The following is a 13614-nucleotide window of genomic DNA, read 5'->3' as shown; positions in this document are numbered from 1 at the left end:
TTGGATCACGGCCTCCCTACTGAAAAGCTTTTGGACAACCAAAAGTTGGTTTTCTTCAAGCATCGACTAAGTGAGGAAAGTGTTGTCTCACTTGTCCAATCTCAATCCACTTTGCACTACTCGGCTTCGAACCTTTAAGTCCAATCCTGAGGTATTCCACTTGTCCACTGCGCGTCGTCCTTACCTTCCTGTCCAGCACTATATCTTCTTGCAACTCATTTATATATTCAAGTAGTAGGTCGTCAACAGAAGGTAATTGACTCTGCTCTTCAGGGTCCTCAATCATTGAAGGTTCAAACAACCTCAAGCAATCTGCATTCACAACTGAGTAGATGTGCATGTAAGCTGGAAGATCAAGGAGAAAAGCATTTTCACCAATATTCTCAAGTATCTTGAAGGGTCGATACCTGATAGGTTTTAGCTTCTTGCCTTCACCTTGCATCCTGTCCTTGCTGATATACAGTCAGACTTGGTCTCCAGCTTGAAAACTATGCTCCATTTGATGCTTATCATGCCTAGTATTGTACTTGGCCTGGCTCTTTTCCAGCTGTTCCTGTACTGCCTGGTGGATCTCCTGGATTTATTCAATGAACCTAGTTGCCATGTCCACATCACTGTGTCTATCAACCATGGTATCTTTACCGAAGACAAAATCCAAGGGAGACCTTGGTATGAAACCAAAGCAGGTCTCAAAAGGAGATCTCTGGGTGGAAGAGTGTTTGGCTCTATTATAAGCATGTTGCACATAACAGAAGTGTTCATCCCAAATCTTAGGGTGTTTACTGCAATATCCTCTCAGTAACTGAATCACTGTCCTGTTAACTACTTCTATCTAGCCATCTGTTTGTGGATGAAAAGTTGTGCTTTTCTCTAATTTGGTGTCCATTAGTTCCCACAGACTTGAACAAAACTTTCCCACAAATTGGGTGTCTTGATCAGATATAATAGAAGTGGGCAATCCAAAATGAACCCATACATGTTCAAAGAATAATTTTGCAGTTTGTTCAGCTATAATCTGTTTACTACAGGGTATCAAAATACACATTTTGCTGAACCTACCCACAACAACATATAGATAATCATGACCTTTCCTATATTTAGGCAATCCTCCCACGAAATCCATGGAAATGCTTTCCCAAGGGTGGGAAGGAACTGGCAATGGAGTGTATAAGCCTAGTTTTCTATTACTGGGCTTGCTTTTAGCACACATATCACACCCCTTTACATATCTAGAAACCGTCTCACTCATTCTTGGCCAATAGCAGAACCTTTGCAGCTATGCAACTATTTTACTTACCCCAAAGTGACCTGATATCAGAGAAGTGTGTGCTTCCCTAATTATCTTTGCTCTCTCAGTTTGTGGAATGCAGAGTTTCCCATAATGATATAAGAGCCGGTCCTTTACATGATAGTCCAATTCTTCTACTCTTTTTCCTTGACTCAAAGTTGCATATACATATTTAAAGTCCATGCCCTGAGCATACTGTTCTATGTAGCTTTCATGCAACACAAAATTATGCTTAAGTATAGTAGATGCATTTATAATAGGTCTAGATAACATATATGCATCCTGGTTATGTATACCCTTTTTATATATGATGACTAAATGAAACTGTTCTAGAAAACCCATCCATCTATAATGTCTTGATTGTTGCAACTTAGTTTGGGAGTGTAGATATTGAAGTGGTTGATGATCAGTATGTATTACTATTTCTTTGCCCATTAAGTAATGTTTCCACTTTTTCACACTCTGAACTAATGCATACAATTCCTTATCATATGTAGGATAGTTGACTACTGCAGGATTAAAAGTCTCAGAATGATAACATATGGGTTTACCATGCTGTGTCAACACTGCTTCCATGGCATAGTCACTAGCATCAGTTTGGATCTCAAATGGTCTTTGTAGATCTGGCAGTGCTAGTACAGGTGTTGTACTAATTTTTTCTTTCAAGGTGTCGAAGGCTTTCTATTGTTTGCCTCCCCACTGAAACACCTTGTTCAATCTTGTCAAAGCATGTAAGGGAGCTACAATTGAGAAAAAAATTGAAATGAACTTCCTCCAATACTGTGCTGCTCCTAAGAAGCTTCTTACCTCTGTAGCAGACTTGGGTTTAGGCCAGTTTACATTGACTGCCACTTTAGAGGGATCTATTTTCAATTCGCCTCCCCCTACTATATGACCCAAATAATTTAGAGAGGTTTTGCCAAATTCACATTTGGAGAGTTTAACATAAAGTTTTTCTCTTTTCAAAACATCTAATGTCTGCTTAACATGCTTTAAATGTTCTTCCCATGTTTTACTAAAAATCAGAATGTCAGCCAGATACACAATAACAAAATCATCAAGAAAAGGTCTGAGTACATCATTCATTAATCTCATGAAAGTAGAAGGGGCATTGGTCAAGCCAAAAAGCATAACCAGCCATTCATACAATCCCTACTTTGTTTTGAAAGCAGTCTTCCATGCATCTTGCTCTGCAACTCTAACCTGATGGTATCCACTGTGCAAATCCAGCTTGGTAAAATAAACAACTTCCTTCAGTTGATCTAAAAGATCATCTATGCGAGGAAGGGGATAGTGATTTTTTATTGTTATCTTATTCAGTGCTCGGTAATCAATGCACATTCTCCATGAGCCATCTTTCTTTCTCACCAAAATGATTGGTGACCCACATGGTATTGTTCTAGGCCTGATGAACCCTTTCTCGAGCAACTCCTGCACCCGCTTCTTGATTTCAGCATTCTCTAAAGCAGATAACCTGTACATCCCAATGTTAGGCAAAGGAACATCTTGCTACAAAATAATATCATGTACTACTCCCTTCTTGGGTGGCAGACCTTGAGGTTCTTGAAACAAGACATCATACTCTGAAACAATCTTTTCTATATCAGCTTGTTGATCAGAATTACAACCCTCAAATACATTGGTTTTATCAGTTTTATTTTCCTTTACAACCATTAGTAAGAACTGTTTGCATGAATTTATCATTCTTTTCATCTGTCCTGAGTTTATGAGAGTATAATTATTCTTGAGCTTATGAGCTCTTACAAAGTATTCGATTCCATCTTTAACAAGTAGATACTTGTTCTCGGCTCTATAGAAAATAGCCTTTCTATAATACAAGTAAGGACTTCTTAAAACAATTCCACATATATCCAAAGGAATTACATCTAACTCAACCTCATCTACAAATGCTGACCCAATAGAAAACTTGAGTTTGCACTGTCTAGTCACTTGTAGTTGTGCTTTATCATTCAACCATCCTAATGGGTATGGCTGCTTATGAGGTGTAGTTGCTAATCCCAATTTCTTTACAATTGCTTCAGAAATCAGATTTACTTGTGAGCCATTATCAAATAAAGTATCAATCTTTTTGATTTTTGGAAACAACTCGAATATGGAAAATCTCATGCCTTTTTCTCTCATGTTCTTCATCAATAACAGATTGAGCAGAATTACTAGTAGATGCTTCAGAATTCTTACCTTTTATACCTATGGCTGCAATGGTTGTTTCATCTCCCGAGTCTGACCCCAAATCTTTCTGAATAGCTGCAACAGTCTTCTTCTTCTTGCCCTCGGACTTCTTAGGTCTTAGCTCTGGATGCAGAATCCAACAGTGCTCATCATCATGCACCTCCTTTTTACAGTGAGTGCATGAAGCTTTGCCTTTCTATGCAGTGTTAGCCTTCCTTTCTTTCCACTTCTGCTTTCGTTTCTCCTTGCTCTTGCTTACAGTGGGTTGGGATGGTCCCCCAACTTCTGGATTTCCATTCTTTCCTCTAGCTTCTAGATGAGTAGCTTATACAGATACCTCATCTATACTAGTGGGATTAAGCATGAGGATGGTATGCCTCATGTAGCTGTGTAGACCACCAATGTACTTCAAAAGAGTTTCTGGTGAGTCTAATGAAATACCCAACATCAATGCTCTCTTTCTGAACTCTTGATTATACCCTTGTACACTTTGCCCTTTCAACTGCCGAAGAGTTTGCCAGCTCATCATGGCTTGTTGCATGTAGGCCAATGGATAGAACTGCTTTTTGATTGCAGTAAAAAATTCACTCCAGACAGAGATGGTCTTACCATGCTTCCTCATATCAGCTTGGGTTCTGCCTCCCCACTAAACCAAGTCAATGCCCCCTAGGCGTAAGCTTGCCAGCTGAATCTTACTCTTGTCTGAGTCTATATTTTGTACTCTGCAATACACATCAATTTGTCTAATCCAATTTTTCAACTTTTTAGCATTTAGTTCTCCATCATATATAGGCAAATCAAATTTAACATCTAACTTAATCAAATATGCCTTCTTATTATGCACAGGGCTACTAGGAGGTGTAGGGAAGCTTTCTTCTTTTCCGTTTCCTTTTGAGTGGTCATGGGAATGAGATTCATCTTCTTCTTTATCTAACTTAGAGCCTGATGAATCTTCACCCTTATGCTTTCTAAAGTCCCTATACATTTCTTCTACCATAGACTTTATAGCTAGGAAACTTTCTATGAATTGAGGGTCTGGCCCTATAGAACCTTCTTCTGACATTGTCTTCCGGGAATAGACTCTCCCAATTTCAGGATTAGTTTCCACCAACTCTTCTCCTCCTAATTTGAGCTTTGATCTAGTGAGCATTCACAACTAAACCAACACAAGCTTGTCTAACCTTACAGCCTAGATCTCTGATACCACTTGATCTGATAATCACCCTATGAGTGACCTCAGTTGAAGATTTATTAAAAAAAAGGTATTACAGACTCATGTGATGGTGTGTGTGTTCTATGTTATTGAAACAACGGATCGATCAGATTGCCAATACATAGAAAATAAGTGGAAAGACAACAGAGAAATACAGTAAGAAACACAAAGACACAAGAAATTTTTAATAAGGAGTTCACCCTATCCTCCAGGGCTACGTCTGCGGTCCAGCTTCAGTGGTGGCCTGGTTTTATTGTGTCTTTCAGTAGAGAAATTACAATGCAGGGACTCAATATGAGTTCTCCTGAAACAGATTTTGCTTGGCAGGGTGGTTCTTGGATTCCCCAAGCCACTTTAGTACACAAACTCTCGTTCTTCCTACCAGCTCTATGACCCTTGGTCTACAGTGGAAAGAGCCAACTATGGTGCTCAATCCGAATAGATTCCTCTATGGGAAGGCTTGAATCTTCAAGCTCGCTGGTGCTCGATGCTGCCTGTGGTCAGCTTGGCCCTCTATCTCCTCTGCTTGGCTTTACTGCTCTCTGTGTTCAGTCCTCCTCTCAAGGTTTACTGTTCATTGTCTCTCCTGGTTGCTTGGACTCTTCTCTATTCCTCCTTTCTCTCTATTCATGGCTTTAGCAATTTGATCTCCATGCTTGTTCGATTCCTCTCCCGTCTATGTCGATTCGCCTACTGCCTATGCGCTTGGAGTTCCCTGTTCGGCGTCAGCATGAACGCTCGGGAAGTAGCGACGCGTCCCCATCGGAACAGCGCCAGCCTGCTCGTTGATTCGTTTCTTTGGTTATGTCGTGGATATGTTCTTTCTCCACCATGGCGGTCAACGGATTCCAAATCCCCTTAAATCGCAGCTTAATTCCCTGTCGATTCCGCTTCTGTCTATCGGGTGCAATCTCAGCCATCCAATTTGGGCTCCTCAAGATCCGACGTCATATGCACGTCAAGCGTGGTTGACTTGCTCGATCGATAACGGGCGATCACGGAGGTTTTTCTCTCACCTCCACTGCCACGTGTCGATTGTTGAGTGGGATCGCTCCGCTCTCCTCCAAAACCTCTTCCCGTTCAAGAGTGCCCCGATCAAACTGCCGATTTCCAGGTCGTGGGTCCCACCGTTGTACGTTGGCGCTTTTCGTTTCTCTGCCCATGATCCTCTGGCTCCGAATGTGACCGAGTGCTTAAGGCTCTTCCATTTCGGCCCTGTTTTCCCAGAATCGCGCATCGAAAATCAACTCCTTTTCCCGTTCCGGGGCTCCCAGGGGCTACATCGACCTCCCGCACAATCTCCATGGGCCTCGGTCAGTGCGCTTTGACTGAGGTCCTCGTCATTCCACGCCGGCTGCCATGGCCACTGGTTTAGGGTGTTTTCGATTGTTTTTTTGGATTCTTCAAGGATTTGTTTTGTCCCAATACAGTCATGGTTCTTTGACAGTCGTTTATGGATCCGATTTGGATCATCCAACATTTCTCCTCACTAAATCACCTACCTCCTATTGATGACCCATTGGTTGAACAATGGCAATATCTATATACATGAGAACATTTTTAATTTAGTCTTGGAAACAGCAAAAAACACAAAACATGTAAAAACTCAAAAAAATATAAAATACATGGTCAAAACAATTTACCTATAGCACACCATTGAGCACCCACTGGTAATCTCAAATTTGGATCTCCACGAAAATCCATTCCTGCATATGGATCCTCCTCTATGACAATATGTTTTCGACATAGCCAACTGAAGAATGTGGTAGAAAATGAGATTAATGACTGACCACAATGTCTAGCCATCAACTCTAACCATCTCTGAATTCATGGATCTCTAGGACTAGCTAAAATTAGTGTCACATGCTGAGGTTGCATCAATGGAATTCTCTCCAAAGTAAAAGCGATTAAGATCGATCCATAGCTGAAATTTTTCATCTTACTGCTCTATACTTTAATCAGCTTGTCTTTCATTAAAGACAATACTGCCTCACACCAGTTGAACATAGTTGGCTCGAGACACTCGAGTGCATACTGCATGTATGATCTATTCGCAACATGAATTTTCGTGCTACTTGACAACTTTACGATACTAAAGACGATTTTTCGCAAGGGAATATCACGAAAATCCTTAATGTTTATCTTTCCATCTTTGCTAGGCTATGTACCTGGCCAGCAGAATTGTCAAATGTAGTCCCTCACTGATTCACCCCCACAGGAAGAACCTGAAAGAGAAATAGGGGCACCACGTCTCGACAATCCTGTTAATATCATTGATTAATATAAGGAGCACTTTGTCCACTGGATCCCATGAATGAACCAAGAACTACAATAGTTCTAAATGTTGCCTCATCCCGGATAACCTGAAATATTTGAGTAACCCAAAATCTCTGAGGGCCTCAATAGTACCAAGATCATTTAGGGAAACAACATCATGTTATTCATGTTCTATTTCACACCAAGTGATATCCATTCTGATCCGATCAAATTCAGAAATCACGCCATAGGCTTAGTTAGAATCCATTTCATGCAAAAAACTAAAGAGATTTTGAGTAGAAATGATGAAACAAATTTCTAAACTTCACCCAGTGCACCCCTGGTCTTGAGGCAGTGTGCTAGAAAGCAGTTCCCCTTCTGCTTGACTGCACTGCAGGGCAGTTTTTGATGCATTGGGGTGTGTTGATCCCAGGGCATGGTATATTTACCCTAGGGACCCAAAAACCCTAAAAATTTTGCCTGAAATTGAAAAAGAATGACCTTAAATGAAAGAGAAGAGGTAGATCTCCTACCTGGTCCTGGCAGCACAAAGAATGATCCACAGAAGCTCCCACGATCAGCTGCTAAAGTTTGAGGTAAAAACTGGTTCTAAGCACAAAACTGAATGGTAAATGTCAAATGGTAAAATGACTTGGTAAATTATTGTTTTATTGTTATTTCATATTCATTAAATGACTAAACTATAGTTTTTACCTATTTCTAACAATGAAACAGTTATGTTAATCTGTTTGGTGGTTCTTTGAGCAAGTTTACAGCTAACATAGTGAATTTGACTTGCATGATTATAAAATGTACTTTTGACCACAGAGCATACTTTTATCTCTTTTTTGATCTCTGTTAAACATCAAAAAAGGAACCCCCCTGGAGTCCTCTTTAAGCTCTTTTCAAAGTCTCGAAATATGAAAATATTGCCAAGCGCTTGTCCTTTTTAGCTCGTAAACGGATTGGAAATGACATCTACTCAGTATAAGTTTAACCCTTTTTTGGACTGAGATAGATTACTTACGAAAAAGGAATACATTGATCAAACATGGCCAATAGGTTCTCTCTTGTATTATTTTACGTTTTTTTGGACTTGAGAGACAAATTTGCAAAAAAGAACATGTTGAGTTTTCTTTTTGTCCCTTTTCAGACTCTCTAAACATGAAAAGGACTTAGTTATCATTGTCGTTAAACTCGTTAAACATCAAATATGGACAAACTTGTCCATCATGACAAGACCGAGTTTCATGTTCGCTAGACTCATTAAAAAATCACATAGCTGTTGGCTTATATAAGCCTGACCCAGGTTTGGAAGAATTATTTAGCCAAGCAAATCCCACAGCTACCGGCCCTTTCGGCAATAGCCCATGGAGCACGGACTAAGTTCTCACCCAAGGTAGCAGAGGAGGGTGCTGGAACTAGGTTTCCGCACCCTTGGGATGTCTCGATGCGGTTTGGATGGTTCATGCTCTGTTTTATAGCTTCATGCTGCGCTATATTCGCGCAGATCCTGAATACCCTTCGAAATCTACAGATCTAATCTAGTGGATGAAGTATTGCAGCTGAGATCTACTTTTAAAGTGGTCTTTAAGCAAACATTTATCACTTTCATTCGATTCGTGTATTAAGATTAAACCCGATTCACAAGTATTCAATAACCAATGTGCATAGACAAAAATAGGCTTATTAACCATAAAAAGTGCCAGATTCACGATAAGTCAGAGATCACAAATAATTTTCAGAATGAACTTAGCTTTATTTCCACTCAACACTAGTACATCCAAATCCACCCTATGCACTCAGCTGCAAGGGTCCGCGCACACAGTTGCAGACTCTTCCAGGCCTTTGCACACACAGCTGCAAAGCCTCTATCCTCTACCCAAACCCCCCAACTTGGACTTACAGACGCTTTCAAAATGCTCTTCTCAAAAACCCATTACATAACAAAACTCCAAAATCATACCCCAAAAAGAACTGCCTTTCCCTCATAGAGTCACGCTCTATTTATACCTATCTATGGTCCATGGACCGACTTACTTCCTATTAATTTATATTATTTTTCAGGCAGACAACCCTTTGACTCAATCTTTTACATTTCGCACTCCGCATATTTCAAAGGTTTACAATATTTTTATCCTAATTTCTAGGCTATCAGACCCAGAACTGTTATGTGGGACCTCCACTACCCAATAGTCCCCCAACATAATCATCGTGACTTGTCCTAAGTCACTCGTTGGTGTGGCGAGACATGCTTCCATGGCTTCACGGTTCACCTCCCTCTGAGTGATGCTCATCGTCCAACTGCTTCTTCGTTGTCTCGTACCATGCTTCGTTCGACTCCTACTTCAGTGTTTCTGCCACTTCTTGCGACCAATGTTGCTCATTCTGCTTTGCTCAATTAACACAGAACACCCCCTCATCAGATTTTAGCTTGAGCGAGGGAGCCGCGTACGGAACCTCCTTGTACCACCACAACCACTTCCAACCTTCGTATCCGCTCTTCGCCCTGTCTACTATAGCTTGTGTTGCAATTTTGCAAGACTGTTGCTGTTGTCCATGAGATCCCACTCCTTAAGGTCTTTCAAAGATGCCTTAGTAACTTTGGTTTCTCCCGTAGTCTTCGTTTCTCCATTCTTGTGCTACATCGTTGTGGTTTGCCAACCTGCCCATGGTCGGGACGATGGCATCCGGACCAATTCTACTTCGTGTCTCCCCTTTTCTGGTACATCCCTTACTACCGAGGCAACAGGCTGCAGAACGCCCGCGGCTGTCAACACCATGCTCCTTAGATGGTCCTGCTGCTCCATCGGCCATACCACCACCCTCGGGCTTATTCCTTGTGCAGAGATACTAACCAGCTCCATATCAATACTTAGCATATGCTTTGCGGAAGTGTAGCTCACCCGGTGGCTGTCCCACAGTGATTTATAAGCGATTCGAATTTCAAATTCCCTAGTTCTTGCCTATTCTATGGAAGGTCTGTGGTAGCTCATGCCATGTCTGGCTCATACTACTCTTCTTAATTGCCCACTACCCGCTCCTTTTTGCCATAATGCAGACATCTTGTCGTGAATAGTGACGTGAACGATCAGCTTTGCTCGGGGCAACGCAGTAGTGTACTTCTGGCTGCGCGACCGGGATCTTGATGATGAGCTAGATCGATGCGTATCTTGGCACTTGTGCCTCTTTCTCCCAGATTGCTTTACTGTCCCGTGCTCTCTTTCAACTCACCGGAGCGGTGAGACTATCCCTCGAACGGTTAGTTAGGCAGTCAACCCCCTCATATAGAGCTTCAGGCAACTGCCATTCACTCAGCCTAGGAAGGGGTCCCCATTGAGTTTGGCAAGCTGAACTGCGCCCCTGTCGATAACTTCTTTGACGACATAGGGTCCCAACCAATGCATTCAGAGTTTCCCAGGGAATTTCTCAAATTTACTGTCGTATAGCAATACTGGATCATTCTCTTTGAAAGTGTGCACCTTAATATGACAATCATGCCACGCTTTTTCGCATTTTTTCTGTACTTGCTGATGTAATCCAGCCAAAACCCGTTCCTCTTCCAGTTCTTCGAGCTGCACAAGCCTCTCCTCCAATGCCCCGCGGTCTGCCATACCAGTGATTGCAGCTATCTGCAGACTAGGCACAATATATTCCATAGGCATAACGGCCTCCTGGCCATAGACTAACCAAAAAGGTGTCTGGCTCGTCAACTTCTTGCATGTGGTGCGATATGCCCATAGCACAGTAGGGATGTGCAAGTCCCAATCATTTTGTTGTGCATTACAGACCTTGGTCAGTGCAGTCTCCAAGATTTTTTTGAATGCTTCAACGGTCCCATTCGCTTGTGGGTGGTATGACGTACTTTTTTGGTGGTATATATGGAATTCTTCAGTGAGCGCACTGATTATTTCATTCAGAAAATGTGTTCCCCGATCGCTCATTAGAATTTTGGGACATCCAAACCTTGTTAGTACATTCTCGAATAAAAACTTCGCAGCTGTTGCAGCCGTGCAATCCTTAACCAACTGTGCCTCAGCCCATCGGGTAAAATATTCTGTCACGGTGATGATATAGCGTGCATTCGTTTTCCCTCGTGGCTCGATAGGTCCTACGAAGTCGATTGCCCATTTCTCAAAGGGTTGTAGCGTCATCTATGGTTGGAGCTGCATTCATCTCTCCCGATGGTTTCCCCGTCCGTTGACATACGTCGCAAGCTCGAAAGTGTGCTTTCGAATCCTAATGCAGAGTAGGCCACTATAATCCTACGTGAAGGATCTTCTGAGTTGTGGTGCGACCCACATAATGTCTGCCAGCAACCCCCCCATGTGCTTCGACCAAGATCTGTCCTCGTTTGAACTTTGGGACATATCAGCACAATATCTCATCGTTACCCATTTTGTAGAGCTGGCCTACAATCACGGTGAAGTCTGTCGCACGTATTACCAATTCCTTCTTCTACTGAATGGAATATCCCAGTGGTGTAGTTCCTGTAGTTAAGAAATGGATTATACCTTCAAAGTGACCATCTGCGACGTGCACTGCATATAGCTGATCATCCGGAAGTCTGTCCTTGAGATTGGTGGGTTCTTCGGTAGTCTCAATTCAGGATAGGTGATCTGGACCTGCATTTAGACGTCTTGGTTTGACGATGACCTCAAAGTCATACTCCTAGAACAACAACAACCATCTACAGGTACGCCCCCGCAACACAGGCTTATTCACTAGGTATTTTAACACCGATTGATCGGTATACATTTTAAAGTGACCTCCAAGTAGATAGTGGCAGAATTTCTGAAGCATGTATACCATCGCTAACCCCTCGCGCTCAGTAGTGGAATAATTCTTCTCAGATTTTGACAACCGACGACTTGTGAACGCAATCGGGTGGTTGATTCCCTCCGCTCCTGGTTGAGTAAGTACCGCCCCCAATGCGATACATGATGCATTGACATGCACATGAAATTCGACGTCACATTTCGGAAAGACCAGTATAGGGTCCAAGGCCATCTTTTCCTTAAGTGTCTCTAGACTTTTGTTACATTCCTCATTCGAACAATACGTAGCGTCCTTCTTTAGCAAATGTTCCATCGGAGCCGTGATTTGGGTGTAGCTTTTGATGAACTTTCGATAGTAGCCTGTGTGTCTTAATGTGGCGCGTAATTGCTTGACACTTTGCGACACTTGGAGATTGAGTATGACGACGATCTTTGCCGGGTCCATCATCAGAACTTGCTTATAGACCACATGGCCCAACAGGTTCCCGAATGGGACAAGGAAAGTACACTTCTTCAAGTTTAACACAATCTGATGTTAGCGGCAAGTATCCAGCATCAACCGTAAGCTTATTACGTGCTTCTTGACCAATCTAAACACAGTCCAGTCATCCAGATAAAATTCTAAGAACTTGTGGATAAATTCTTTGAATTTCACGACTATTATTCGTGAAAATATTATCGGCGCATTCTTCGGTAGGAAGGGCATCACTGTGTACTCAAAGCAACCCCATTTAGTAGTGAACGTTTTCTTACTCCTGTCCTCTGGCGATCTTGATCTGGTGATACCCTAAGAACCCATCCATGAAGGAGTAGGCTTCCTGTCCTCCCACTTTTTCCAGCACTTCATCTATAAACGGTGTTGGAAAGGGATCATTGACGCGGGCATCATTGAACTTCCTGAGATCCACGCAAATGCAAATCTCGCCCTTCTGTTTCTTCTCTTGCACAACCATTGGCCTCACCCAATTAGACTCCTCGACTGGTTCAATGATTCCCGCTTCCAACATCTTGTCCAGTTCTTCATGGACCTTTGCTTTATATTTTGGATTCAATCGGTAGGGTCGTTGCTTCACCGGTTTTGTTTCTGGCTTCAATGTTATCTTCATCACTCCTAAGTCTCCTATAATCCCTTTTAGCTCCGTACTCTTGGTTGGGAACAAATCTCGATATTCCCGTAACAACTCGACGACCTTCTCCAACATGGCATCATCCCAATAGTCCCCAAGCGTTGCATACTTCGGCTCTTCTTCGGTTCCAATATTCACTTGTTTCATTTTTAATGGCGTTGTGATATCTAGGTCTTCGATTTTGGGGTCGCGCATCTCCCAGCTCCCCTTTGATTCCAGAGTATTGACGTTTCGGGATCATCATCATCATCTTCTACCTAGAGATTATAGCATTCAAGGGCTTGTTTCAGTTGCCGCGACCAGTCGGGCTGCACAGTTTCCTATGGCTCTAACGGTGTCTTGAATATGGCGGTTTTTACCAGCTATAACACTTCATCCGCAGGATCCATCCATTGATCTTCAAACAGGAATGTTGAAAAAAACCCTGCTCGCAAGATATCCCACTCGCCTGTGTCGTGTCGGAGCTCCGCTTCTGTGTACCAATTTCTGGGAATGACGTCCAGGGTGTGATAAAACAAGTGCACCCATTTTGGCTGAGGTTCCTCTTCGTATGCTTTGATCCACCTGGTAAGGTGCATGCACGGATCATCACGTCCATTATATTTCTCCGCTACATGGAGTTCCAGTTTCCCAAATCTGATCTTCATCATGCGCCTGCAGGTGCGCCAATCTGCGAACTCCCTTCATGTGTGTCCCGCCATCACATAGGCATCTCGCGCAGTGCCCATCTCATCGCATCAAACCGTTGGTGCTCTGGTACTG

At 42.5% G+C, this 13614-nt stretch overlaps 1 protein-coding gene across 1 annotated transcript; it reads right to left on the bottom strand.

The window, feature by feature from the left end:
• Window positions 1–10354: 10354 nt before the first annotated feature.
• On the bottom strand, window positions 10355–11101 carry LOC149254958 (uncharacterized). The gene is made up of 2 exons (XM_089454893.1): window positions 10925–11101; window positions 10355–10621 (listed from the first exon to the last, which is right to left on the bottom strand). Exons 1-2 carry the CDS (start codon window positions 11099–11101, stop codon window positions 10355–10357), a joined length of 444 nt encoding a protein of 147 aa, XP_089311019.1.
• Between the last annotated feature and the right edge of the window lie 2513 nt (window positions 11102–13614).

Source organism: Pinus tabuliformis, chromosome 7 (assembly GCF_031772625.1).
Source record: "Pinus tabuliformis cultivar Carrire ecotype Pingquan chromosome 7, CPIR1, whole genome shotgun sequence".
In the NCBI taxonomy this organism is placed as follows: domain Eukaryota; kingdom Viridiplantae; phylum Streptophyta; class Pinopsida; order Pinales; family Pinaceae; genus Pinus; species Pinus tabuliformis.
The sequence above is the reverse complement of the archived record's forward strand: the minus strand, read 5'-3'. Positions and strand labels throughout refer to the sequence as shown.

Coding starts and splice junctions, on each gene's coding strand:
- LOC149254958 (XM_089454893.1), bottom strand. CDS start 11,101: ATGACGCTACAACCCTTTGAGAAATGGGCAATCGACTTCGTAGGACCT. Junction 10,622..10,924: donor CGAAGTTTTTATTCGAGAAT/GTACTAACAAGG, acceptor GTCTATGGCCAG/GAGGCCGTTATGCCTATGGA.